General features: G+C 45.6%; 1 protein-coding gene across 1 annotated transcript in view; it reads left to right on the top strand.

The window, feature by feature from the left end:
* GABRP (gamma-aminobutyric acid type A receptor subunit pi) overlaps positions 1 to 25,763 on the top strand; it is a gene marked incomplete at its 5' end in the record, with an annotated part of 95,162 nt that overhangs the window by 27,944 nt on the left and 41,455 nt on the right. Inside the window, one exon of the mRNA XM_085883102.1 lies at positions 15,175 to 15,312. Coding sequence (XP_085739228.1) covers positions 15,175 to 15,312 — 138 coding nt within the window. The remainder of the gene's footprint in view (positions 1 to 15,174; positions 15,313 to 25,763) is intronic.

Here is a 25,763-nt window from a genome sequence, read left to right as displayed (position 1 = left end):
ACACAGCACTGCTGCAGCTGCTTTATATTGCAATTTAGGTTTTACATTCAAAGATGACAGTAGAGATGATTTTCAGAATTTTTAATCTCCTATCTTCGGTAATTGCTAAAGGGAGGGATAAGTAATTGAGGGAAGTGTTCTCAAAAACCACCTTGTCATCTCACTGTTCTGGAACATTCTTGTGAAAAATAATAAGGCAAAATGAATGTTTGATTAAAGATAATGAACATGCATTATAAGCTGGATGTATACATGCTGACCATGTAGAGGTGGTCTTTGAACAAATCATGCAGCTAACAATGATCAAAATTGATGCCAAAGACATATTTATGTTGATGTTATGCAATATGTTAAATTACATGCAAGCGACATATTTTAACCAATTTTGGAACCAGGTAGATTGTGATCCTTTTTTGTAGATATTGTTACATTGCTACTTGGGGGTTGGGGAGTGGGGTGTGGGAAGGGAGTAGATCAATCTCAATAATGAAGTACAATGAAGGGTAACCCTGACTTCCAAGGTAAGGGTTCAGCAAAACCATGCCCTGGAAAATCTTGTGAGACCCTTTAATGGGCCTGGATTTCCGAGCGATTAAAATGTTCAATGAACTACTGTAGTTACCCTGGAAAAACTGCTACACTGCCAGTTTAATGTTTAATTTTTTTTTTTTTTTAGATTTAACAGCAGAAATGACTGTATGTGACCGAAACTTATCAAACTGAATCTTATCCTTAACAAACAGCACTTAACTCCACAAGAGCTGTGGAAAGCTCTCTCAAAATATCCAGTCCAATACTTGAGGTTCTGAGATAGTGGCTAAAACCCAACTGGGAAGCCAGAATAAAAAGGGAATAGAAAATCAAATGGTTCTTTGAAAGCCTCACAGCATCATGTGCGACAGTAAAAGCAGTTTCAACTGAAGCATCAGCAACCAGCAAAGATAAATGACGAAAAGGTATCGGAGGATGAAAATGTATTTTTATTTATGAGACTGCAAAGAGAGGGTTCAACCAACACTTTGTAAAGACTGGTAGTGGCAAAGCATGTCAGATGAAGGCCAGACAATGATGCTTTCCATTCGCCTCGTGTTCTGCACCCACGACAAAAAAGAATAATCTAGAACGGCACGGGGTGGAGTATGTCCCTCCACCAGGCTGAACAGTTTATGTTTGGTATCCCACTGATAGGCCAGATCTAGATCTGGAACTGAACGAAAGTCGAATCAACGTGTTCTTGTCACCTATCCAAGTCATCCACCAAGTTTTGTAATAACCCATCCACCATTATTTGAGATGTTGTGCTAGATACTGACCCCCCCTTCTCTCAATGGTGACAAATCACCTTGTCGGTGGATAAGAGCATTCAGATCTTCACGAAAATTGAATCAATTTGTCCTTGTCACCCACCCAACCTGTCCACCAAGTTTCGGCCAAATCCGTCCATAACTTTTTGAGATATCCTGCTCATATACAAACACACAGACAGACAAGCACATAAACGGATGAATACGCAACCTGCATCCATCTTCAGTGGTGGAGGTGAGAAAAAAGAGAGAAAGTGCCCACATCATCGCTGGAGAACAATTAATATTGAATACTGTGCGTCTCCATACAAGGCCACTGCAACAGTGCACAAACGTCATCATCAGTCATGCTGACCACCTGATTGGTCCTCGGACCATGTCCAAAAGCCTGTTCAACATGGCGGCTGCAATTCCAGCAGCTGGCATGTTCATTCTGTACATTTCATTTGTCTACTTGGTTTAGGTCACACATTGTCACACGAGGCCACCCCACTGATGAAGAGATTTCATATAAACAAGGCTGATGATGTACTTGGTGCCGTGGAGATACAGTATGTGTCTGGTCACAGAAAGACATTAAATTGCAAGGGGTTTGCCAGATTCAAAGGAAACGCCAAGGCTCCGAGAAAAGCTAATCAACAGAAACTAAACGGCTATGACACAAAAAAATATACAAATAGAGAAGTAGTGCAGAACATGTGTCATATACACCATAAAAGTCAACAAGCATACAAATAATTCTTGGGAGGAACAGGGTATTAGAATCACATGTGATGGTTATGAGCTGACACCTTCAAAGATGAAAGTAAAGAACATGATTGGACAGACTATTTTTGTGGAACGGGAGTTGGGGGGAGAGGGGATTCAAGAGGTCAAAGCAAAAAGGGGGGCGGGGGAAACGAGGAAAGTTCAGCAAGTGCATGAAGGTAATGTTGATGTTGACTTGTCATGGGTTATTGCATGAACATGCATGGTGTGATATGATTATGATGGAGATTGTTCGGGTCAGACTGAAAATAATGATGAGGATAATGGAATAGCAGAAGAACAGGAGGCAATGGTCAACCAACAAAATGGGGCAAAGAAAACAAACGGTGGGAAAACAACTAAAATATCCACTACTTCACGAAGAGAATTGTCAGGAACAGGGTCTCAGCAGGTGTAGCAAAGCTCAGTAGTGGAAATGAGAGAGACCATAATGTCGTGGTTCTGTTCTTGCATATGGCAGCTATCATTTCTTGGAAGCACGGCTGTGCCCCTTTACCAGGATACTGGTACTCATTTCGCGAACCTCAGAAGGATGGTAGGCTGAGTCAACCCCACCTGGTGTTGATTCAGCAGCCAATGGGGCTTGAACTCAGGACCCTAGGATCCTAAGCCAGCCACCCAAGCCACTTAGCCAATACCAGGCTTAATGCAGTGGTGAGCAGCAAACATGAAATCCTCTATGGAAGACAATGGAGTCTCAGGAAGACAGTTGGACAAGTGAGAAACGAACGTGATGAAAGTATGGAAGCAAGTGTTGAATTTACACTTGGTTATGGATCAAGCAAATAGTTTCTGGCAAAATGCATGAAACCTGGAGGGGCTGGTGCTGGGCATGGAAGCGAGAAGGCAGGAGAAGGAAGAGCAGGAATAGAGAAAGTAAAATAACTCAAGGCCACCAACCTGCTTTTAGAAATCCAGGACAAATAGGGCAGTTTAAGTTAAGTCTGACCCTGTCAAGTACAAGATGCAGACCGACAGTGAAATGACAAGTAAAATACCAACAGAGTTGTCTTGCAGTTCCTATGAAGTCTTCTGCAGACAGCATAAAGAGTGCATCTCTATTACCAGAGCCAAATTTAATGGCCTGATAGGTTTAGGCCTCAGGCAGGCAATGCGTAGTAAAACAGGTCGAAAAATAGCTGGTATCCCATGTTGTAGGTTTGCCTTCGTCAGCCAACATCAAGCAGATTGGTGCCGGTAAGACCCCAGCACCATAACACTCACATTTCACTGTAACCTAAGGGCCTATTTACTGATTTGCAAAATGTTTCAGACTACATTTGGAAAGATTCTAAGTAAAAGAGTGTAATGTTTATGCCTGAGGGCCATTGACATATTTCATATATGTGGGGTGGAGAGGCAGGGGATATGAAAGAGAATAATGAGGGATGTAACAGATGAAAGAGTTGGGTAAGATGGGGCGAGGATGGAATAAATTATTTCTGTTTAAAACTTGCTGCATTCCTCATTAGAAACCAACGGGCAAAGGAGCAATTACATTTAATCATTAACAAACAAGTAAAGGTCAGAGTTCAGGATGCACAGCGTTATCTTCATTCCCAACCAAAATTATTTTGCATTTCTGGTCTTTAAATAAATCCAACCGTGGAAGCTTGGTATTTCGGCTTTTGCTTTGTACTTTCGCTAACCAAGTATCATGATCGGGCATGCATTTCCTCATTTGCTGTGAAATGTGCAATCAAAGTGTGACATTGGAAATGCTCATTTAATTTCTTCCCACAAATCATTTGTCTCAAGGTGACACTGTCCTTGAAACTTACTGCGACTGAGGACAGTGCCTCCAGAAAATGTCAATCACTTATGAGCTGAACTACCCTTGTGAATGGAGATCGTTTCCACTTACTGTGAATCAAACATCAAGCACAATCATGACTCGGCTCAAACCTCTGTGTTCGACCGCCCCAAAATGGCTTTATCCCTCCAAGGTTTCTGAAGGGCGCACACGGTCTGCCAGTAACCTCCTTGTTAAACTCCCAAAATCCAGGCTCACTGCTCACCTCCTCACCTGTTCCTCTTTTCTCTCACGTGTGGAAGCAACTTCCCCAGTCTGTTCAATCCCATTCTTCCCTCCCGGGCTTCCAGCTGTTCACCACTACCTGAATTCATTCCCCATTCACACTCACGATCTCTTCCACCGCAAATTATCCCATTTCCAAGCACTGCCTTTTCCAGCTTGTATGCAGCTTGTTCATCCCCATGTATCCTTCTCCAGTTCCCATAGAACTCACTATATATATATATATATATATATATATATATATATATATATATATATATATATATATATATATATATATATATATATATATATATATATATATATATATATATATATATATATATATATATATATATATATATATATATATATATATATATATATGACAACGTTTTACTTTTCATTCTAGTGCAGTAACTACAACACAATGCTTCAACCTTTCAAATGAATTAAGGATTAAACTCAAGGGAAGACTTCCAGGAGCTGACTGTTTGGTCAAGTGGTTCAAGGCTTGTTCCTTTCTCAACTAATGTCAATTTGATTCCCATGGCTGCTCACTCTCAAGGACCTGAACATGGCCAGCATGCAGAGGGTACCAAACACCTCTTAGGATGAGTTGAGGGAGGCCATTGCCTTGCAGTGGAGGAAAATATATTGTTGCGGGTAGGGGGTCAGGTGAGAAGACCACGGGGGGGGGGGAGGGGGGGAGGGAAGCTATTTCAGGTTCCCACCAGACTTCCCAGAATTACAGGCTATCGCACATGGATAATTCCATGACGCGGCGGGTCGCAAACCGACCGTGAACGGCAATAACTCAACCACGTGACCTCAGGTCCTCCATCTATGGGTTAACCGGGTTACCTAACTAATCACATGACCTAATTACCGGGGGACACGCCCTCGGTACGCCTTGTCCGAACGGGATCACTTTACCGGATCAGATGTAGCGAAGCGACGCAGCCAATGACTTACCAGCTAAAAGGAACGGATCATCGGGAATAAAGTCCCGGCTAAGTTAGGACATGGACCATGCTGGATCAATGAAAGAAGAGACAAAAACGAGCTGGAAACATTGATACCAATAATTCATGAACAGGCAGGTGAGGAAAGATATGTGGCACAGTGAATATAGCTTTTATTGTTGTGTGTGAGCAGAGATAGGAAGAAATATGAAAGGTGCGGCAATAATACAAGCAACTTACAAAAGCAGACATAGAGCAGAGTTATCCCGATATAATTCTTTTACAAACTTAACTTAAGCGAGGATCGGTGCCATGACACCACACACACACACACATGCATGCGCATGCGCACACACACACACATGCATGCGCGCGCGCACACACACACACATGCATGCGCGCGCGCACACACACACACATGCATGCGCGCGCACACACACACACACACACACATGCATGCGCGCGCACACACACACACACACACTCACACACACACACATATACACACACACACACACACCAATGAAGAGGAGTTAAGGAAGAGAAAAAGGAGAGATGAGGTGAATGGTCTCAATACCTCACACGATTTCCTGACCGCGCTAATAGTACGTTTTGGGGAGATGCTCCACTGGGCAATACCTCCCTGACATCTGGCACATCGTCTCTTGCTTCTTGGCACTTCTTGCAGCAGGCGTCGGTCCAGAGAATGAGAAGCGACCATCGGGCGTGAAGGGAGGGACTTGGGTGGAGTCAGAAATCAGTGTGTGGAGAGAGGCGGAGTCAAAAGCCAGGATCAGGTGGGTGGGTAGAGTCAGCGATGAGGCGTTGAAGAAAGGCGGAGTCATCAGACGACTTGGTGAAGAAAGGCGGAGTCAGCAGGTGAATTGTTGAAGAAAGGCAGAGTCAGCAGGTGAATTGGTGAAGAAAGGCGGAGTCAGCAGGCGAATTTGGTGAGAAAGGCGGAGTCAGCAGGTGAATTGGTGAAGAAAGGCGGAATCAGCAGGTGAATTGGTGAAGAAAGGCGGAATCAGCAGGTGAATTGGTGAAGAAAGGCGGAATCAGCAGGTGAATTGGTGAAGAAAGGCGGAATCAGCAGGTGAATTGGTAAAGAAAAGCGGAATCAGCAGGTGAATTTGTGAAGAAAGGCGGAGTCAGCAAGCGACTTGGTGAAGAAAGGCGGAGTCAGCAGGTGAATTGGTGAAGAAAGGTGGAGTCAGCAGGCGACTTGGTAAAGAAAGGCGGAGTCAGCAGGTGTATTGGTGAAGAAAGGTGGAGTCAGCAGGTGACTTGGTGAAGAAAGGAGGAGTCAGCAGGTGAATTGTTGAAGAAAGGCGGAGTCAGCAGGTGAATTGGTGAAGAAAGGCGGAATCAGCAGGTGAATTGGTGAAGAAAGGCGGAATCAGCAGGCGAATTGGTGAAGAAAGGCAGAGTCAGCAGGGGAATTGGTGAAGAAAGGCGGAGTCAGCAGGTGAATTGGTAAAGAAAGGCGGAATCAGCAGGTGAATTTGTGAAGAAAGGCGGAGTCAGCAGGCGACTTGGTGAAGAAAGGTGGAGTCAGCAGGTGAATTGGTAAAGAAAGGAGGAATCAGCAGGCGAATTGGTGAAGAAAGGCGGAGTCAGCAGGTGAATTGGTGAAGAAAGGTGGAGTCAGCAGGTGAATTGGTAAAGAAAGGAGGAATCAGCAGGCGAATTGGTGAAGAAAGGCGGAGTCAGCAGGTGAATTGGTGAAGAAAGGCGGAGTCAGCAGGTGACTTGGTGAAGAAAGGTGGAGTCAGCAGGTGAATTGTTGAAGAAAGGCGGAGTCAGCAGGTGAATTGGTGAAGAAAGGCAGAATCAGCAGGTGAATTGGTGAAGAAAGGAGGAATCAGCAGGCGAATTGGTGAAGAAAGGCGGAGTCAGCAGGTGAATTGGTGAAGAAAGGCGGAGTCAGCAGGTGACTTGGTGAAGAAAGGTGGAGTCAGCAGGTGAATTGGTGAAGAAGGGCGGAGTCAGCAGGTGAATTGGTGAAGAAAGGCAGAATCAGCAGGTGAATTGGTGAAGAAAGGCGGAATCAGCTGGTGAATTGGTGAAGAAAGGCAGAATCAGCAGGTGAATTGGTGAAGAAAGACGGAATCAGCAGGTGAATTGTTGAAGAAAGGCAGAATCAGCAGGTGAATTGGTGAAGAAAGCCGGAATCAGCAGGTGAATTGGTGAAGAAAGGCGGAATCAGCAGGTGAATTGGTGAAGAAAGGCAGAATCAGCAGGTGAATTGGTGAAGAAAGGCGGAATCAGCAGCGGAATTGGTGAAGAAAGGCGGAGTCAGCAGGTGAATTGGTGAAGAAAGGTGGAGTCAGCAGGTGAATTGGTAAAGAAAGGCGGAGTCAGCAGGTGAATTGGTAAAGAAAGGCGGAATCAGCAGTTGAATTCGAGAAGAAAGGCAGAGTCAGCAGGTGACTAGGTGAAGAAAGGCGGAGTCAGCAGGCGAATTGGTGAAGAAAGGCGGAGTCAGCAGGCGACTTGGTGAAGAAAGGCAGAGTCAGCAGGGGAATTGGTGAAGAAAGGCGGAGTCAGCAGGTGAATTGGTGAAGAAAGGCGGAGTCAGCAGGCGAATTGGTGAAGAAAGGCGGAGTCAGCAGGCGAATTGTTGAAGAAAGGCGGAATCAGCAGGTGAATTGGTGAAGAAAGGCGGAATCAGCAGGTGAATTGGTGAAGAAAGGCGGAGTCAGCAGGCGACTTGGTGAAGAAAGGCGGAGTCAGCAGGTGAATTGGTGAAGAAAGGCGGAGTCAGCAGGCGAATTGTTGAAGAAAGGCGAAATCAGCAGGTGAATTGGTGAAGAAAGGCGGAATCAGCAGGTGAATTGGTGAAGAAAGGCGGAGTCAGCAGGCGACTTGGTGAAGAAAGGCGGAGTCAGCAGGCGACTTGGTGAAGAAAGGCGGAGTCAGCAGGCGACTTGGTGAAGAAAGGCGGAGTCAGCAGGCGACTTGGTGAAGAAAGGCGGAGTCAGCAGGCGACTTGGTGAAGAAAGGCGGTGTCAGCAGGTGAATTGGTGAAGAAAGGCAGAGTCTGCAGGTGAATTGGTGAAGAAAGGCGGAGTCAGCAGGCGACTTGGTGAAGAAAGGCGGAGTCAGCAGGTGAATTGGTGAAGAAAGACGGAGTCACCAGGCGACTTGGTGAAGAAAGGTGGAGTCAGGAGGCGAATTGGTAAAGAAAGGCGGAGTCAGCAGGCGAATTGGTAAAGAAAGGCAGAGTCAGCAGGCGAGTTCGTGAAGAAAGGCGGAGTCAGCAGGTGAATTGGGGAAGAAAGGCGGAGTCAGCAGGTGAATTTGTGAAGAAAGGCGGAGTCAGCAGGCGAATTGGTAAAGAAAGGCGGAGTCAGCAGGCGAATTGGTCAAGAAAGGCAGAGTCAGCAGGTGAATTGGTGAAGAAAGGCGGAGTCAGCAGGAGAGTTCGTGAAGAAAGGCGGAGTCAGCAGGTGACTTGGTGAAGAAAGGCGGAATCAGCAGGCGAATTGGTGAAGAAAGGCGGAGTCTGCAGGCGACTTGGTGAAGAAAGGCGGAGTCAGCAGGGGAATTGGTGAAGAAAGGCGGAGTCAGCAGGCGAATTGGTGAAGAAAGGCGGAGTCAGCAGGCAACTTGGTGAAGAAAGGCGGAGTCAGCAGGTGAATTGGTGAAGAAAGGCGGAGTCAGCAGGCAACTTGGTGAAGAAAGGCGGAGTCAGCAGGGGAATTGGTGAAGAAAGGCGGAATCAGCTGGTGAATTGGTGAAGAAAGGCGGAATCAGCAGGTGAATTGGTGAAGAAAGGCAGAATCAGCAGGTGAATTGGTGAAGAAAGCCGGAATCAGCAGGTGAATTGGTGAAGAAAGGCGGAATCAGCAGGTGAATTGGTGAAGAAAGGCGGAATCAGCAGGTGAATTGGTGAAGAAAGGCAGAATCAGCAGGTGAATTGGTGAAGAAAGGCGGAATCAGCAGCGGAATTGGTGAAGAAAGGCGGAGTCAGCAGGTGAATTGGTGAAGAAAGGTGGAGTCAGCAGGTGAATTGGTAAAAAAAGGCGGAGTCAGCAGGTGAATTGGTAAAGAAAGGCGGAATCAGCAGTTGAATTCGAGAAGAAAGGCAGAGTCAGCAGGTGACTTGGTGAAGAAAGGCGGAGTCAGCAGGCGACTTGGTGAAGAAAGGCGGAGTCAGCAGTTGAATTCGAGAAGAAAGGCAGAGTCAGCAGGTGACTTGGTGAAGAAAGGCAGAGTCAGCAGGCGAATTGGTGAAGAAAGGCAGAGTCAGCAGGGGAATTGGTGAAGAAAGGCGGAGTCAGCAGGTGAATTGGTGAAGAAAGGCGGAGTCAGCAGGTGAATTGGTGAAGAAAGGCGGAGTCAGCAGGCGACTTGGTGAAGAAAGGCGGAGTCAGCAGGCAACTTGGTGAAGAAAGGCGGAGTCAGCAGGCGAATTGGTGAAGAAAGGTGGAGTCAGCAGGCAACTTGGTGAAGAAAGGCGGAGTCAGCAGGCAACTTGGTGAAGAAAGGCGGAGTCAGCAGGTGAATTGGTGAAGAAAGGCGGAGTCAGCAGGCAACTTGGTGAAGAAAGGCGGAGTCAACAGGCGAATTGGTGAAGAAAGGCGAGTCAGCAGGCAACTTGGTGAAGAAAGGCGGAGTCAGCAGGTGAATTGGTGAAGAAAGGCGGAGTCAGCAGGCAACTTGGTGAAGAAAGGCGGAGTCAGCAGGTGAATTGGTGAAGAAAGGCGGAGTCAGCAGGCAACTTGGTGAAGAAAGGCGGAGTCAGCAGGCGACTTGGTGAAGAAAGGCGAGTCAGCAGGCGACTTGGTGAAGAAAGGCGGAGTCAGCAGGCGACTTGGTGAAGAAAGGCGGTGTCAGCAGGTGAATTGGTGAAGAAAGGCAGAGTCTGCAGGTGAATTGGTGAAGAAAGGCGGAGTCAGCAGGCGACTTGGTGAAGAAAGGCGGAGTCAGCAGGTGAATTGGTGAAGAAAGACGGAGTCACCAGGCGACTTGGTGAAGAAAGGTGGAGTCAGGAGGCGAATTGGTAAAGAAAGGCAGAGTCAGCAGGCGAGTTCGTGAAGAAAGGCGGAGTCAGCAGGCGAGTTCGTGAAGAAAGGCGGAGTCAGCAGGCGAATTGGTAAAGAAAGGCGGAGTCAGCAGGCGAATTGGTCAAGAAAGGCAGAGTCAGCAGGTGAATTGGTGAAGAAAGGCGGAGTCAGCAGGCGACTTGGTGAAGAAAGGCGGAGTCAGCAGGCGACTTGGTGAAGAAAGGCGGAGTCAGCAGGCGACTTGGTGAAGAAAGGCGGAGTCAGCAGGCGACTTGGTGAAGAAAGGCGGAGTCAGCAGGGGAATTGGTGAAGAAAGGCGGAGTCAGCAGGCGAATTGGTGAAGAAAGGCGGAGTCAGCAGGCAACTTGGTGAAGAAAGGCGGAGTCAGCAGGTGAATTGGTGAAGAAAGGCGGAGTCAGCAGGCAACTTGGTGAAGAAAGGCGGAGTCAGCAGGGGAATTGGTGAAGAAAGGCGGAATCAGCTGGTGAATTGGTGAAGAAAGGCGGAATCAGCAGGTGAATTGGTGAAGAAAGGCAGAATCAGCAGGTGAATTGGTGAAGAAAGCCGGAATCAGCAGGTGAATTGGTGAAGAAAGGCGGAATCAGCAGGTGAATTGGTGAAGAAAGGCGGAATCAGCAGGTGAATTGGTGAAGAAAGGCAGAATCAGCAGGTGAATTGGTGAAGAAAGGCGGAATCAGCAGCGGAATTGGTGAAGAAAGGCGGAGTCAGCAGGTGAATTGGTGAAGAAAGGTGGAGTCAGCAGGTGAATTGGTAAAAAAAGGCGGAGTCAGCAGGTGAATTGGTAAAGAAAGGCGGAATCAGCAGTTGAATTCGAGAAGAAAGGCAGAGTCAGCAGGTGACTTGGTGAAGAAAGGCGGAGTCAGCAGGCGACTTGGTGAAGAAAGGCGGAGTCAGCAGTTGAATTCGAGAAGAAAGGCAGAGTCAGCAGGTGACTTGGTGAAGAAAGGCAGAGTCAGCAGGCGAATTGGTGAAGAAAGGCAGAGTCAGCAGGGGAATTGGTGAAGAAAGGCGGAGTCAGCAGGTGAATTGGTGAAGAAAGGCGGAGTCAGCAGGCGAATTGTTGAAGAAAGGCGGAATCAGCAGGTGAATTGGTGAAGAAAGGCGGAGTCAGCAGGCGACTTGGTGAAGAAAGGCGGAGTCAGCAGGCAACTTGGTGAAGAAAGGCGGAGTCAGCAGGCGAATTGGTGAAGAAAGGTGGAGTCAGCAGGCAACTTGGTGAAGAAAGGCGGAGTCAGCAGGCAACTTGGTGAAGAAAGGCGGAGTCAGCAGGTGAATTGGTGAAGAAAGGCGGAGTCAGCAGGCAACTTGGTGAAGAAAGGCGGAGTCAACAGGCGAATTGGTGAAGAAAGGCGAGTCAGCAGGCAACTTGGTGAAGAAAGGCGGAGTCAGCAGGTGAATTGGTGAAGAAAGGCGGAGTCAGCAGGCAACTTGGTGAAGAAAGGCGGAGTCAGCAGGTGAATTGGTGAAGAAAGGCGGAGTCAGCAGGCAACTTGGTGAAGAAAGGCGGAGTCAGCAGGCGACTTGGTGAAGAAAGGCGAGTCAGCAGGCGACTTGGTGAAGAAAGGCGGAGTCAGCAGGCGACTTGGTGAAGAAAGGCGGTGTCAGCAGGTGAATTGGTGAAGAAAGGCAGAGTCTGCAGGTGAATTGGTGAAGAAAGGCGGAGTCAGCAGGCGACTTGGTGAAGAAAGGCGGAGTCAGCAGGTGAATTGGTGAAGAAAGACGGAGTCACCAGGCGACTTGGTGAAGAAAGGTGGAGTCAGGAGGCGAATTGGTAAAGAAAGGCAGAGTCAGCAGGCGAGTTCGTGAAGAAAGGCGGAGTCAGCAGGCGAGTTCGTGAAGAAAGGCGGAGTCAGCAGGCGAATTGGTAAAGAAAGGCGGAGTCAGCAGGCGAATTGGTCAAGAAAGGCAGAGTCAGCAGGTGAATTGGTGAAGAAAGGCGGAGTCAGCAGGCGACTTGGTGAAGAAAGGCGGAGTCAGCAGGGGAATTGGTGAAGAAAGGCGGAGTCAGCAGGCGACTTGGTGAAGAAAGGCGGAGTCAGCAGGCGAATTGGTGAAGAAAGGCGGAGTCAGCAGGGGAATTGGTGAAGAAAGGCGGAGTCAGCAGGCGACTTGGTGAAGAAAGGCGGAGTCAGCAGGGGAATTCGTGAAGAAAGGCGGAGTCAGCAGGCGACTTGGTGAAGAAACGCGGAGTCAGCAGGCAAATTGGTAAAGAAAGGCGGAGTCAGCAGGCAAATTGGTCAAGAAAGGCAGAGTCAGCAGGTGAATTGGTGAAGAAAGGCGGAATCAGCAGGCGACTTGGTGAAGAAAGGCGGAGTCAGCAGGCGAATTGGTGAAGAAAGGCGGAGTCAGCAGGGGAATTGGTGAAGAAAGGCGGAGTCAGCAGGCGACTTGGTGAAGAAAGGCGGAGTCAGCAGGGGAATTCGTGAAGAAAGGCGGAGTCAGCAGGCGACTTGGTGAAGAAACGCGGAGTCAGCAGGCAAATTGGTAAAGAAAGGCGGAGTCAGCAGGCAAATTGGTCAAGAAAGGCAGAGTCAGCAGGTGAATTGGTGAAGAAAGGCGTAGTAGGCAGGGGAATTGCTGAAGAAAGGCGGAGTCAGCAGGCGAATTGGTGAAGAAAGGCGGAGTCAGCAGGCGACTTGGTGAAGAAAGGCGGAATCAGCAGGCGAATTGGTGAAGAAAGGCGGAGTCAGCAGGGGAATTGGTGAAGAAAGGCGGAGTCAGCAGGCGACTTGGTGAAGAAAGGCGGAGTCAGCAGGCGACTTGGTGAAGAAAGGCGGAGTCAGCAGGCGAATTGGTGAAGAAAGGTGGAGTCAGCAGGCGACTTGGTGAAGAAAGGTGGAGTCAGCAGGGGAATTGGTGAAAAAAGGCGGAGTCAGCAGGTGAATTGGTGAAGAAAGGCGGAGTCAGCAGGCGAATTGTTGAGAGAGAGAGAGAGAGAGAGAGAGAGAGAGAGAGAGAGAGAGAGAGAGAGAGAGAGAGAGAGAGAGAGAGAGAGAGATACCCACCTTTTATAAACCCCGCGGTGCAGAGTGGGGGCGCCACCCCGAAGCTATGTGTCGTCACCTAAATCGGGCACTCTGATTGGCCCCGGTCACTGTGCAGCCCGGCCGTGATGGCCGGAATTGGAGTGGAGCCGCTTCCGGCAAGATGGTTTCAATCTGCGGAATTGTCTCGCTCCGAACCCCATGATATGAATCGCCTTGCACCGCAATATATATATATATATATATATATATATATATATATATATATATATATATATATATATATATATATATATATATATATATATATATATATATATATATATATATATATTGTGTTCATAAAGCATAACATTTTCTCTCTGCTAACTCCGCTCCCCCCATCTCTCCCTCTCTCTGTGCCATCCTCGCTGCGCCCCCTCATAATAGAAGTTCAGCACCCTGCCACACATCTCTCTGTCTCTCTCTCTTTCTGGACATGTCTCAGTGGTGTTTATGTTTGGCGGTGTTTGTCTCCAGACATGCCTGGGCAGTGTTTGTCTCCACACATGTCTGGGCGGTTTTTGTCTCCAGACATGTCTGGGCGGTGTTTGTCTCCAGACATGTCTGGGCGGTGTTTGTCTCCAGACATGTCTGGGCGGTGTTTGTCTCCAGACATGCCTGGGCGGTGTTTGTCTCCAGACATGTCTGGGCGGTTTTTGTCTCCAGACATGTCTGGGCGGTGTTTGTCTCCAGACATTCCTGGGCGGTGTTTGTCTCCAGACATGCCTGGGCGGTGTTTGTCTCCAGACATGCCTGGGCGGTGTTTGTCTCCAGACATGCCTGGGCGGTGTTTGTCTCCAGACATGCCTGGGCAGTGTTTGGCTCCAGACATGTCTGGGCGGTGTTTGCCTCCAGACATGTCTGGGTGGTGTTTTTCTACAGACGGCTTAGCTCCGGACACGTCCATGTGGTGTTTATCCCTCGACGTGTCTGGGTGGTGTTTATCTCGGGACATGTCTGGTGGTGTTTATCTCCGGGTGGTATTTATAGTATGACCGGTAGAAAATAGATTTCAGACATTATTTTGTTTCCATCTTCACTGTTATTCTCTGCAGAAGCATTTTGATGAGACAGTATGAATCGTAATTAATGCTTCACCACATGTCTCCATTCCCTTCCCTCATCTCACTCTCAATCCCTCTTCACTTTCCCTCCCCCCTCTGTCTCTTCCCCACTCCACCTCCTCACTCTCCCCTACCCCCTCTCTCTCTCTCTCCCCCTTCTTCCCCCCCTCCCCTCCCCCTTAGTCTTTCCGTCAGTAAAGCATTGGGTGGCATTTCCTGGTTTATAATAAGTCTGTGCCTCTCTCCCTCAATTTGAAATCGGTGAACCTGTCCTCACTCGGTATGCTCGAGACCTCCATTATTGTTTTCACCACACAAGTCAAGCTCGGGTGACCCGGTCTCATGAGAATAAATAACGGACACTCAAGCAGGAGTGAAAAGGGCTGCTGTATGCTCCCCTTGCAGGGTGAAGGAGCGGTGCCCTCTGGAGGGATCAGGGGGTGAAGCGTCCTGAAGCGATGGAGGTTTTAACTATATAAATAAACTGTGAGGTTAAAGTACTGGATTTAAATATGCCTGAGATGACTGCGAGAGCTTGCTGAGATCACACTGTGTATGTACAAGCCAGCCATGTCATGGTAATCGGCATCATGACCGAAATAAGCCAAAGTACTAAGAAAACGGCACAAATGGCATCCCAGGAAGCTTTGAAACGAAACGCAAGACACTTCACTATAAAACGGGACATTGCCATAAAATATGGGATGGCTGGTCACAGGGAGTCAAACAGGAGCACACTGAATATGAAGAACATTTGTACTTATCATGCCATTAACATGTGTAACTTCATCTGTTCAATGAATCTCTGTGCCTGCAGTGTTAACTTGGTGAAGACATTCCTGCAGGTTTAATTTCCACTATATATCAGAGGAATATGTCACCATTGCTTCACATAAATCTAATCAGAATGAAATAAGATTGTTCTTGTATGGCATTTTAATGCGGTGGGGTTGGGTGTGTTTAATATTTCATGACGTGGCCTCATGTTCTTTTGCAGGGGGTTACAACACAGATGACATGGTTTTCTACTGGACACGGGGGAATGATTCCGTCAGAGGTTTAGACTCCCTGAAGCTGGCCCAGTACACTGTTGAGAAATTCTACACATCCGTTTCGGAGGCCGTGTACGAGACAGGTAACGTGAACATCAGGTGACATTTACGAGTGGAAATTACATATGGAGCATCTGCTCCTTAGTGCTATCCCATGGATGACATCATCTTTATTACCATTGTTGCATCCCTTCAAGGAAGAGCTGCTAAACCAGATGTCTCATTTGCAGTGTGCACATCCATCAGTCTTAAGGAACCAATGGTATCGTTTACAAGAACAGGCTTTGAGCTGGGACTTTGTCGAATTTACATGTACATTTATCAGTAAAGTTTTGGCACGCACATATTTGTCACCTGAAGGCTTTTCCGGTTTTTAAACCCATGTCATGTGACCTTATTTAGCTTTCACAATAATGAGCCTCCAACAGGAGCTCAGTTTGGATCACCGCTACTCTATTCTACGGTTACACGTCCCTGCTTTCTTCTGTGACTGTAATGACCAAGCATCTAATTATATTCACTTATAATCACAACTGCAAATGGGATAACACTATCCTTCTGGTTTTTATTTGGTTTATGGGGATTTTGGGGTGGAACTGCCTTTTTCTAGGAAGCATTTTAATGGCCAGATCAAGTAGCCCCGCCATGGTGACATGAAGTGTCAAACAATATGTAGACTTCTTCATTCGTAAGCGAAGCATCATTTGCTGGGGTCACAGCTGTGATGATGATGCAGTGCCCCCTATATGTTCGAGTAGGAAATTAGAACTTGTTTATGGTTCCAGCGATAGCTTGCTTACTCTTCTCAAAAGACAGCATGGCAAATTTAACGTCCATCTCATGCCAGCAGATGGGAAGCCCAGTTTAACGTCCATCTCAGGGCTAGCACTCACATCGATGACTCGCCCTGTCTGAAAAACACCAGGATGAGAGTTCAAAGTTGGGCTGAAATTCAAACCCAGGCTAGAAAGCTCAGAGGGGAGTGTGTGTATACTCCATGGCTATCATTCCAGCCCCATGTGTAGACTTTAATCACATGTAGACCATGTAGGGGCAAGGCAGATCAACCCACTCCCTGAAGGTTATTGATGATCCAGCTGGGTTTTTATTGACAATCCAAAAGCAACTTGCCAATTCTCCTATGACTATCTTGCTCTGCTGAAGCTCAGAATCCCACTACATAGGTAGCATTTTAATTCCTTAAGTTGACTATCAGTCCACAATTGCTGGGATGACACACTCTGCACAACTTCATTGTTCCACCACTGAACCTATTTACTTTCAATTGATTTGTAAAATTATCTTGTTTGCCATCATATCATTTGGAGTAATGCGAAATGGGAAATATTTTTGAAAAAAAGCATGTTGTCATATGACTCTATCTTCCTTGTTAATCCATAAAAAATATTTAAGATACATTTTTTTACCTTTCATTAGGTTACTGTGGTATGAAAACTGACAGGTTCAGTCTTACCAATAGAAATCCTCATTATCATTACCTGAACAATAAGGGTTGTTACCATGATCCAGAAATTTACCATCCAAGACAGCTTCCTACCAATGGCCAATTGTGTTCGTGCAGGCTGCTTTACTGGGCTGCAGACTCACATTTGTGTGTGACGTGTGTGGGTGTGCACACACACACACACACACACACACACACACACACACACACACTGAAGGACATCAATACTGTGTGCTTTGCATCTCGACCCAAGTATACTGCTCATTCAGGGGAAAGGGAATAGGAAAGCAACACTGCAAGAAGAACAAACCAGGCCATGCAGAGAGCAAGGTCCACTCTGGAAACAGAGACGGATGACACAGTGAGAACAACTGAAAAAGGAAATGGGACAAATACGACAATTAAACACTACAAGGGCTCTCGGAGGAGCACATACCTCAGCCATGCAACGCCTGATCCACGAGAACATATTGGGCCCAATACATTTTTGAAATATCATCCTATATATCGTTTTGGCCTGATCTCTCAATGGTGAAGAATCACTTGAAAATTCTCGTTGCCGGATCTGGATCTTCACTAAAAACGAATCAGTTTGTCCTTGTCACACACCCAACCTGCCCACCAAATTTAATCTGAATCTGTCTCCAAGTTTTTGAGATATCATGCACACAGACAAACAGACAGACAATCAAACAGACAGAGAGGCGTGAAAACATAACCTCCTTCCATCTTCAGTGGTGGAGGTAATAAGAAACCGAAGCCCAAAGCTAATGAAGAGAATCCAACAAATAAAAAACAACGATAAAAACGAGGACAAAGGCGTACAGGAAATGGTGGCTGAAAACAAACAAATATAGAAATTATAGAATGGAGGAAAACGAAGTCAACAGCGGGAGAAAACAAAACCACATATTTGAAAATAACGTGTAAAGATTCGACCTCAAACAAGGGAAACAAAATCGAAATGTATCAAATCCCCCTGAAAAAGATAAACTTGAAGATTTCTGGAAAATAATTTATGAAAACCCAAAAGAGCACAATGGAGGTGGCGGAATGCATCCAACAATTGGAAAAGAATAAACAATAAAGCAAAACACCCACAGTGATCTACACTATAAGAGAGCTGTGTGTGTGTGTGTGTGTGTGTGTGTGTGTGTGTGTGTGTGTGTGTGTGACCATTTTTCTCAGAGATGGTTGAACAGATCTTCACACACTTTCAGCGGTTCATCCGTGAGTGCCTGTGTGTGTTTGAATCAAAAACAAATTTGAAAATTTTGATTAAAAAAGTTGAATTTTTTTTAGCCTTTTGTACATTGCCTTTGCCTTTGTAACTATGTGAAAGGAAATACAACACAAACTCGAACTACATTGTCGATGGCACACCATCGCATTTTCCCATGCGCACTGCTTTGTCCCATTAACGCTCAGTGAAATTTTATCTTGCAAAATGGATTGACTATTCTTTTCTATTTGATGTGCTTTATCACCAAAGACTTAAGATGTTTCTTAAATCAGAAGTCATTGCAAGCATGTCAACATTTCATAAAACATTAATTTAACACTGTCCAGCAATATAGAACTGTGCATCGATTTAATCATAGGAATGAAGTGTATAATATTATTTATAATTATTCATAATCAATTAGATAAATACAGTAAAACCTGTGACTGTTTGTCACTCATGGGGGCCACATAAGTAAGTTCTGTATAAAAGAATTTACCATATACAATGGTAAATACACTTTAAAACTAGAGGGGGAGCACTTGGTGGAGTGCAAAACCTCCGCCGCCAATACTGCTTGGTCACTGAAGTGAACCTGATAACCTATTCATTGTAGGTCAAAACGGATCAGACTCTACTGAACCACGATTGAATAAACTAAACTAGATCGATGCGCATGTAGAAATGCCCAAAAAAAATCGAAATTTTTTTGAAAAAAAAGTTGCAAAATTTGTAATTTTTTTTCTCTAACAAATTTTTTTTGGGGGGGAGGTGGGGGGGGTTGGAAATCACTTAAAACATGTAGAAATGCAAAAACAAAAATTCAAATATTTTTTCAAAATGGCCGCCATAGCGGCCATATTGGATTTTGGACTCGGTCCAAAATCTAATGGCATGATCCTTGGACCATACTTAATCCCCCCACCAAGTTTCGTTGAAATCTGTCCAGGAGTTTTTCGATAATACTGTTCACAAACAAACAAACAAACAAACAAACAGGGGTGAAAACAGTAACCTCCGTCCATCTTTGATGGCGGAGGTTAAAAATCGACCCCCATGACCCCAACCCCTCTGGCCCGGCTCCTGGGGGTCATATCAAAAATCCGAATGTGTTGTGCACTTCCCCATTCATTTTTCTACTATGTCCCTAAGTTTCAAGTTCCTATTTCAAATGGTGTAGGAGTTACAGGGTAAGACAGACGGACGTACGGACGTACGTACGGACGGACGGACGTACGGACGGACGGACGGACGGCGGAGACAATCACAATATTCCCGCTTTTCTTCGAAAGCGCAGGAATAATCAAAAGGAAGACCAAACAGGTACAGTCAGTCCTGCATCGGAGTAATCAGAAGGAACCCAAACAACCAAAAAGCAAAGATGAAGTCATTAGAAGGAACCTGCAGAGGATTCACATTTCAGCTGCTACTCCTCTACCCTCAAACCCATCCAGGCACAGCCAAGTGAGCCTTATTAATATATATATATATATATATATATATATATATATATATATATATATATATATATATATATTAAAAAAAACAAAAAACAACCCATATCGAAAAATTAAATAATTCTAGCTGCCAGATCATGCATCCGATCAAGTTGAAATTTAAAACCTGTATTCTACATAACTACTCGATCCCAATTAGGAGGTTTCATGTCGATTGATTAAGCGGTTCCAGAGAAAACACCATTTAATATTTTTCATCAATCTCATATGGCTGCCAAACCATGTGACCTATCAATTATTCCTCAACAGACTTGTACACCTATGGCTCGGGGAACATTGGTGTGAAGCTTCCCCTCGATTTTTACATTCGTTCTGGAGAAGATTTTTAGAGATTTTAGGGTAAATCCAATATGGCTGCCAATATGGCTGCCAAATGTGACCTATGACATCATATGTGTGAACCTTTTGTTAGGGTTGGGCATACAACCATACTTTTTTTGAAAGGAGCGTTTTTTATGGCCAAATTTCACACTGATCACAAATCCGTTGAACTTTTTGACATAGGATGATATCTTAGGTTGGTAAAATGCAAAAATTCAAAATGGCCGCCAAATTTACCCACTTTTCAGGTAAAATTTGATAATTATGGCTTACTAGGGCATGTAATATTAGGGTTGGGCACACATCGACTTTTTCTCTGTTGTCCCGTTAAAAGGAGTGTTTTTTATGGCCATTTTTCATGCTTATCACGAATCTGTAGAAATGTTTGACGTAGGATGATGTCTTTGGTTGGTAAAATGCAAAAATTCAAAATGGCCAGCAAATTTACCCACTTTTCATGTAAAATTTGATAATTATGGTTTACTTGGGCATGTAATATTAGGGTTGGGCACACATCGACTTTTTCTCTGTTGTCCCATTGAAAGGAGTGTTTTTTTATGGCCATTTTTCATGCTGATCACGAATCTGTTGAAAATTTTGACCTCGGATGATGTCTTAGTAATACTATTACATGCCCTAGTAAGCCATAATTATCAAATTTTACATGAAAAGTGGGTAAATTTGGCGGCCATTTTGAATTTTTGCATTTTACCAACCGAAGACATCATCCTACGTCAAAAATTTCACGGATTTGTGATCAGCGTGAAAAATGGCCACAAAAAACACTCCTTTCAATGGGAAAACAGAGAAAAAGTCGATGTGTGCCCAACCCTACTTTTGTTCTTCATGGATAGGTGGTCATAGGTGTAAAGTTTTGCCTCAATCTGTTGAGCCACTTCAGAGAAGAAGATTTTTGAAGGTTGAGGGGAAAAAAAAATGGCTGTCAAATCATGTGACCGATGACGCCATCAAAATGTTTTCTGTGGGCCATTTTGTCTCTTGATGGCCCTCAAATTTTTATACTGAGCAGATGTAGCATTCAACATATGCAATTATTTCATAATGATGGCATCTATGACATCACCCAGAAATAAGTCTCATTCCCCATGAGGAGTTCTTGCTTTATGCCAAGTTTCAATTATTTCCTTTGTGTAGTTTCAGAGATACAGAGGTCCAAATTTTTCCCATTTTTCCAACATGGCTGCCACACCATGTGACCTATGACATCATAATTATGATTATAACATTCTACATGAGTCGTCACACATCTGGTGAAAATTTCGTCTTAATCTGACAACTGGTTGCAGAGAAAAACATGAAAGTTCTGTGCGGACAAACAAACAGACAGACAGACAGACAAACAAATGGAACCAAACGCAATACCCTCTTCCACGGCGAGGGTACAAATGTGGAATTTTTAAAGCCCAGGCCCAGATGGAATTCCAGACTTCTGGCGAAAGCAACTCGATGCTCTCCACAATCACCACAATTGAACATTCAACAAACTTATCCAAGAAGCCAAGTTAATAGACGAGCACCACACAAGTATGGACCAATTACATGTCTCAACATCATACAAACTTCTCGTGGGAATCACAGAAATAATAAACCACCACCTAACACAACATTCATGGATGATAAAATCAGTACGCCAAGGGACGCATGATAAAATGCACGCAATTGTACATGATTAACCCCCAAATAATCAAAGTGATTAAGAAAGAAATGGATCTACGGAATACCGCATTGATATGACAACACTCGTGAGGAAAGATCGAAATACCAGGAGTGAATATACGTCGTGAGATCTTCCAGGGAGACAGCCTTTCACCGCTGCTGTTTTACCTGGCCGTGGACCCACTGAGCAACCTTATTAATGAGCAAGGATGTGGATACACCCTCACATCCAATAAGAGAACGTCCAAGGAGATAGGGAAAGCGACACATCTATTGTACATGGATGATTTGAAACTCTATGCACCAAGCGACAACAAATTGGCAGAACAACTCAAATTAGTGAAAGGGTATTCTGACGACATCAAAATGGAATTTGGCTGAAATAAATGTGCCATGTTTTTTAGTTACAATGCAGGAGTAACATTTTAACATAGGCCGAGTTACAATGCAGGAGCAAGACAATAAAGCATCTTCCAAATACCTTGGAGTAGAAGAAGGCCACCAAATATGTCACAAAAAATGCACAAAATAATTACCAAAGAATACCTGTGCAGAACAAAGCTGATCCTGAAAAAGTCTCTCCCCAAGGAACACAATCCAAGTCATCAACCAACTCGCAGTACCAGTGTTCCAATCCAGCTGCGGAATAGTAAACTGGCCACAAGCAGAAATCGATTAGCCAGATATTAAAATAAGGAAACTCCCCACCATCCACAAAATGTTTCACAAAAGTCAGTGCACCCCAAAGAATGTGTTTCACATCCCAGGTCAGTCAGGTTTGGAAGCATGTGCCGGAGCAGCGAGTTGCTGCATCCGCTTTCCGCCTGTACTTGAGGAGCCTCTGTCTGGCCATCCCCCAGGCAGATGCCTGGCCCATCCACATCTCCTTGAGATGCCGATCAACCTGCTGCAACCACCACGAGGCACGTAGTCAGCCAGTTGACCTCCTCCACTCACGAGGCTCCCTCACTGAGAGAAACTTGTGAGCATGATCAGCATCAGGAAAACGAGACACATGTCCATGAGGCCACAGCTGATGCTCGTGGACAATACAGGAAACAAATCTCATCTGAGTCTCTCTCAGCAACCACTCTATGGACACATAATCTGACCAGGGATGGCCACGGATTCTCCGAAGAGATACGTTACTGAAGATGTTAAATCTGAAGAAGTTAAGAAGTCTCAGATCCTCAGTCAGAAACCAAATCCGCATCTGAAGAACAAGACTGGAAAGACCAAGGACTTAGACTCGCATTTTCCTCATCCTGCATTAGTACCGACAGCATCACACCCCGTGATCCAGTGAACCCATGACTCCCCAGGCCCGACCCAGATGTTTAACGACGTCTGGCTCACAACATGCGGAGACATGAATGTGCCACTGCTAAGGTGATATTCTGAGCCTCATCTGACTGCCAAGGTGAGACCCAAAGACTCAGCCTCATCGCGGGAGATACCAATGATTCTAAATGCCTTGGATTCCACAGCGTGAAGAAAGGTGAGAGGTGGGAGCACCAGCATAGAGGGTAGGGCACAACTCCATCAGGCTGCAGATGAAAGCTTTGTACGTCATCAGGAGCTCAGGTGTGCAAAGGAAGGACTTTGCACGATGGAGGATGCTCAGTCAGCGACTGGCTTTGGAGGCAGGTTCGGAAATATGGCTTTCCCAGGAAAAATCATCGCAGATAGTGAGGCCCAAAAGTTTGAATGAAAGGACTTCTTCAAGGGGGTTATTGAGAAAGTAGATTGGGGGGGGGGGGGTTCCAGACGGTCCTTTTTGAGAGACATAGTGAGATTGTGAGATTTGTCAGGATTGAAATATAAGTTCCAAGTTTTGGACCACCTTGTGATTTTATCCAGATCTGCAGAGAGTGAAGAGGCTGCTGCCTGCTGATCAGAGGGTTAACAGATGGTACGACAGAGGATGGAGTCATCAACAAATTGATAAACAGGATTTTCCAGAGAGTCGGAGAGATCGTTGCTCATAAACAGAAATAGCTCAGGGCCCAGAACACTGCCTTGAGGAACTCCATCCTGGACAGGAAGAGGGGATGAGAGAATTCCATTAAGGGCAAGAACAAGAGAGGATGTCTGGGAGCCATGTGTGAAGAATGCCTTGGATACCATGGGAAGAGAGTTTCTTGGGCAGTGCAGGATGCCAGACGGCATCAAAAGCTTGCGATATGTCTTGGGAAATGGCTCTGATCTCATGTCTGGCATTAAGGACCTCCAGGCATTGTTTGCAAAGCTGGAGCAGCATGTCCAGGGTAGAGTGACCTGGTCTGAACCTAAATTGATGATCGGAAGTCAGGCCAATGGAGAAGAGGAAGGATTTAATGTCTGAAGCGATGATTGATTCCATAACCTTGCTGATGATTGGGAGAAGGTCGATTGGTCTGAAGTTGCAAGGATCTATTTTTGCACCTTTTTATGCAAAGTGGTCATGTTAGCCAATTTCAAATCAGAGGGCAGATGACCTTGAGCAAATGAGGGGGTGAACAGAACAGAGAGAGGGTGAGCAACAGAGCAGCAGATCAGGCTTTTTGAACACATGGGCTGATGCCAACTGGACCGGTTGCAGAATCAGAGTTGAATTTTGACACAAAGCTGTCCACCATGTTGAGACAAGGAACATCTGGGTGTGACTCGGTAAGGTGGGGACAGAAACTGATGGGTTTGGGACACAAGATTTATAAGCAAACGCATAGTTTTGGCATTCAGCATTTTCACGTGCAGTGTCAGCTGTGAGGCCATTTGTATTAAGGGAGGGGATGGAGGGGGAAACATACACCAGAAACAGACTTAACTCGCTGCCACCAGGATTTGGAGGAGGGAGACAGGTTTGAGGGTCCAGATTTGAAATAAGAAAGATGTTGTTTCCTGGCTCTCCTCAGGTTACACACACACTTGTTCTGAGCTTTGTGGAGGAAACTGAGATTGCCTTGCATTTGCTTTCCATGAGGTGAAGGCAAGTTGTTCCAGGACAATTCCCTCGTCACAAGCTTCAGTGTACCATGGGCGGGAGGAAAGGTATGACAACTGAAGATGAGATGCATAAATCTGTGCATGAGGGAGAGCAAGTTTCTATGAAAGAATTCCCAGGATGAGTTGATGTTAGAGAAAGTAGAGATGGGAGACCAGTCTAGAAGTTTGATGGCTGCTTGGAGACCCTGCCAATCAGCCTGAGTGAAATGCCTGAGTCAACGGCACTGAGGAGGTTCTCCAATAACAGCCGGAGAGATGTTGACTTTGACAAGGACGTGGTCAGATGAACCGATTGGAGCAGAGGAAAAAAAGCTGATATTTTCAGGGAAATTGTTCTTAATCAGATCCAGAAGAGATGGAGTACCATTGGTTGAGATCCAGGTCGGGAAGTTGACAGATTGTGTCAGTCCCAATGAGTCGCAGAAGTCTTTTACTGAAGTTCCATGGCAGGTGAGAGAGGTACCCACATCGAACCAACTGGCATGATGACAGTTGAAGTCACCACATATGGGGAAGAGAGAGTTGGGATGAGAGGAGAGAAGTTGGTCCATGTTTTTGAAGAGCGAGATCACTGTTTGGTGAATTGAGTCATCACTGTTTGGTGAACGGTGCAACACTCATGTAAACATGAGCTGGGAGTGGAGGGGAAGCCGTAGCCAGAGGTATTCCTGGGGGTGTGGGGTGTGAAAGTGCATGGAGAGTGAGAAATAGAGTTTTTGATGAAGAGAGCAACTCCTCCACCAGGACGAGGCTCAGGTCTGTCAAACCGGAGGAGGGAATAATGAGGGAGAGAAATGAAGGAGTCAGAAACGTATTGAAGGAAGAAAGTTTCTGTTAAACAGAATATGTCTAGTTTGTCAGTGGCAACCTGTGTGGAAAGAGGTCAGGTTTGAGTGAAGGCCCCGGATGTTATATGTCCACACCTTTAAGGAAGAGGGAGGGGAGGAGGCTTTGGATACAGGGGAGGGGAGCGTGGATGGCAGCACAAGGGAGGAAGGGGAAGGGGGAGGTGGGGAGAGATGTTGACTGACAGTGTGGGGGATTGCAGAAGAGCTTGGTGAGAAGGCCGGATGTGGAAGAGAAAAGGCTCGGTGGTGATGGGATGAGGCACAAAGACACCGTTTTTTTTTAAGATTAGGTAAGATAGGTAAAGGAAAAGTTGAGGAAAAAAGCTATGAAGGTGTATGGTGAATTTGGATTGGCTAAAGTAGGAGGAAGATGGTAGGTCAGCAAAAGTTACAGGTAGAGAAAGAGGGGGTAGAGAGAGAGCACGTGGTTAGAGGAGGTGTGAGATGAGAAGTGAAAAGAATAAATAATTTTTTTTTGTTGTTGTTGAAGATTACGTGA

This window comes from Eptatretus burgeri, chromosome 1, assembly GCF_056783735.1.
Source record: "Eptatretus burgeri isolate ZD-2024b chromosome 1, Ebu_testis_v1, whole genome shotgun sequence".
Classification (NCBI taxonomy): Eukaryota; Metazoa; Chordata; class Myxini; order Myxiniformes; family Myxinidae; genus Eptatretus; species Eptatretus burgeri.
Note: the sequence above shows the minus strand (reverse complement) of the source record. Positions and strands in the feature narration are given on the sequence as shown.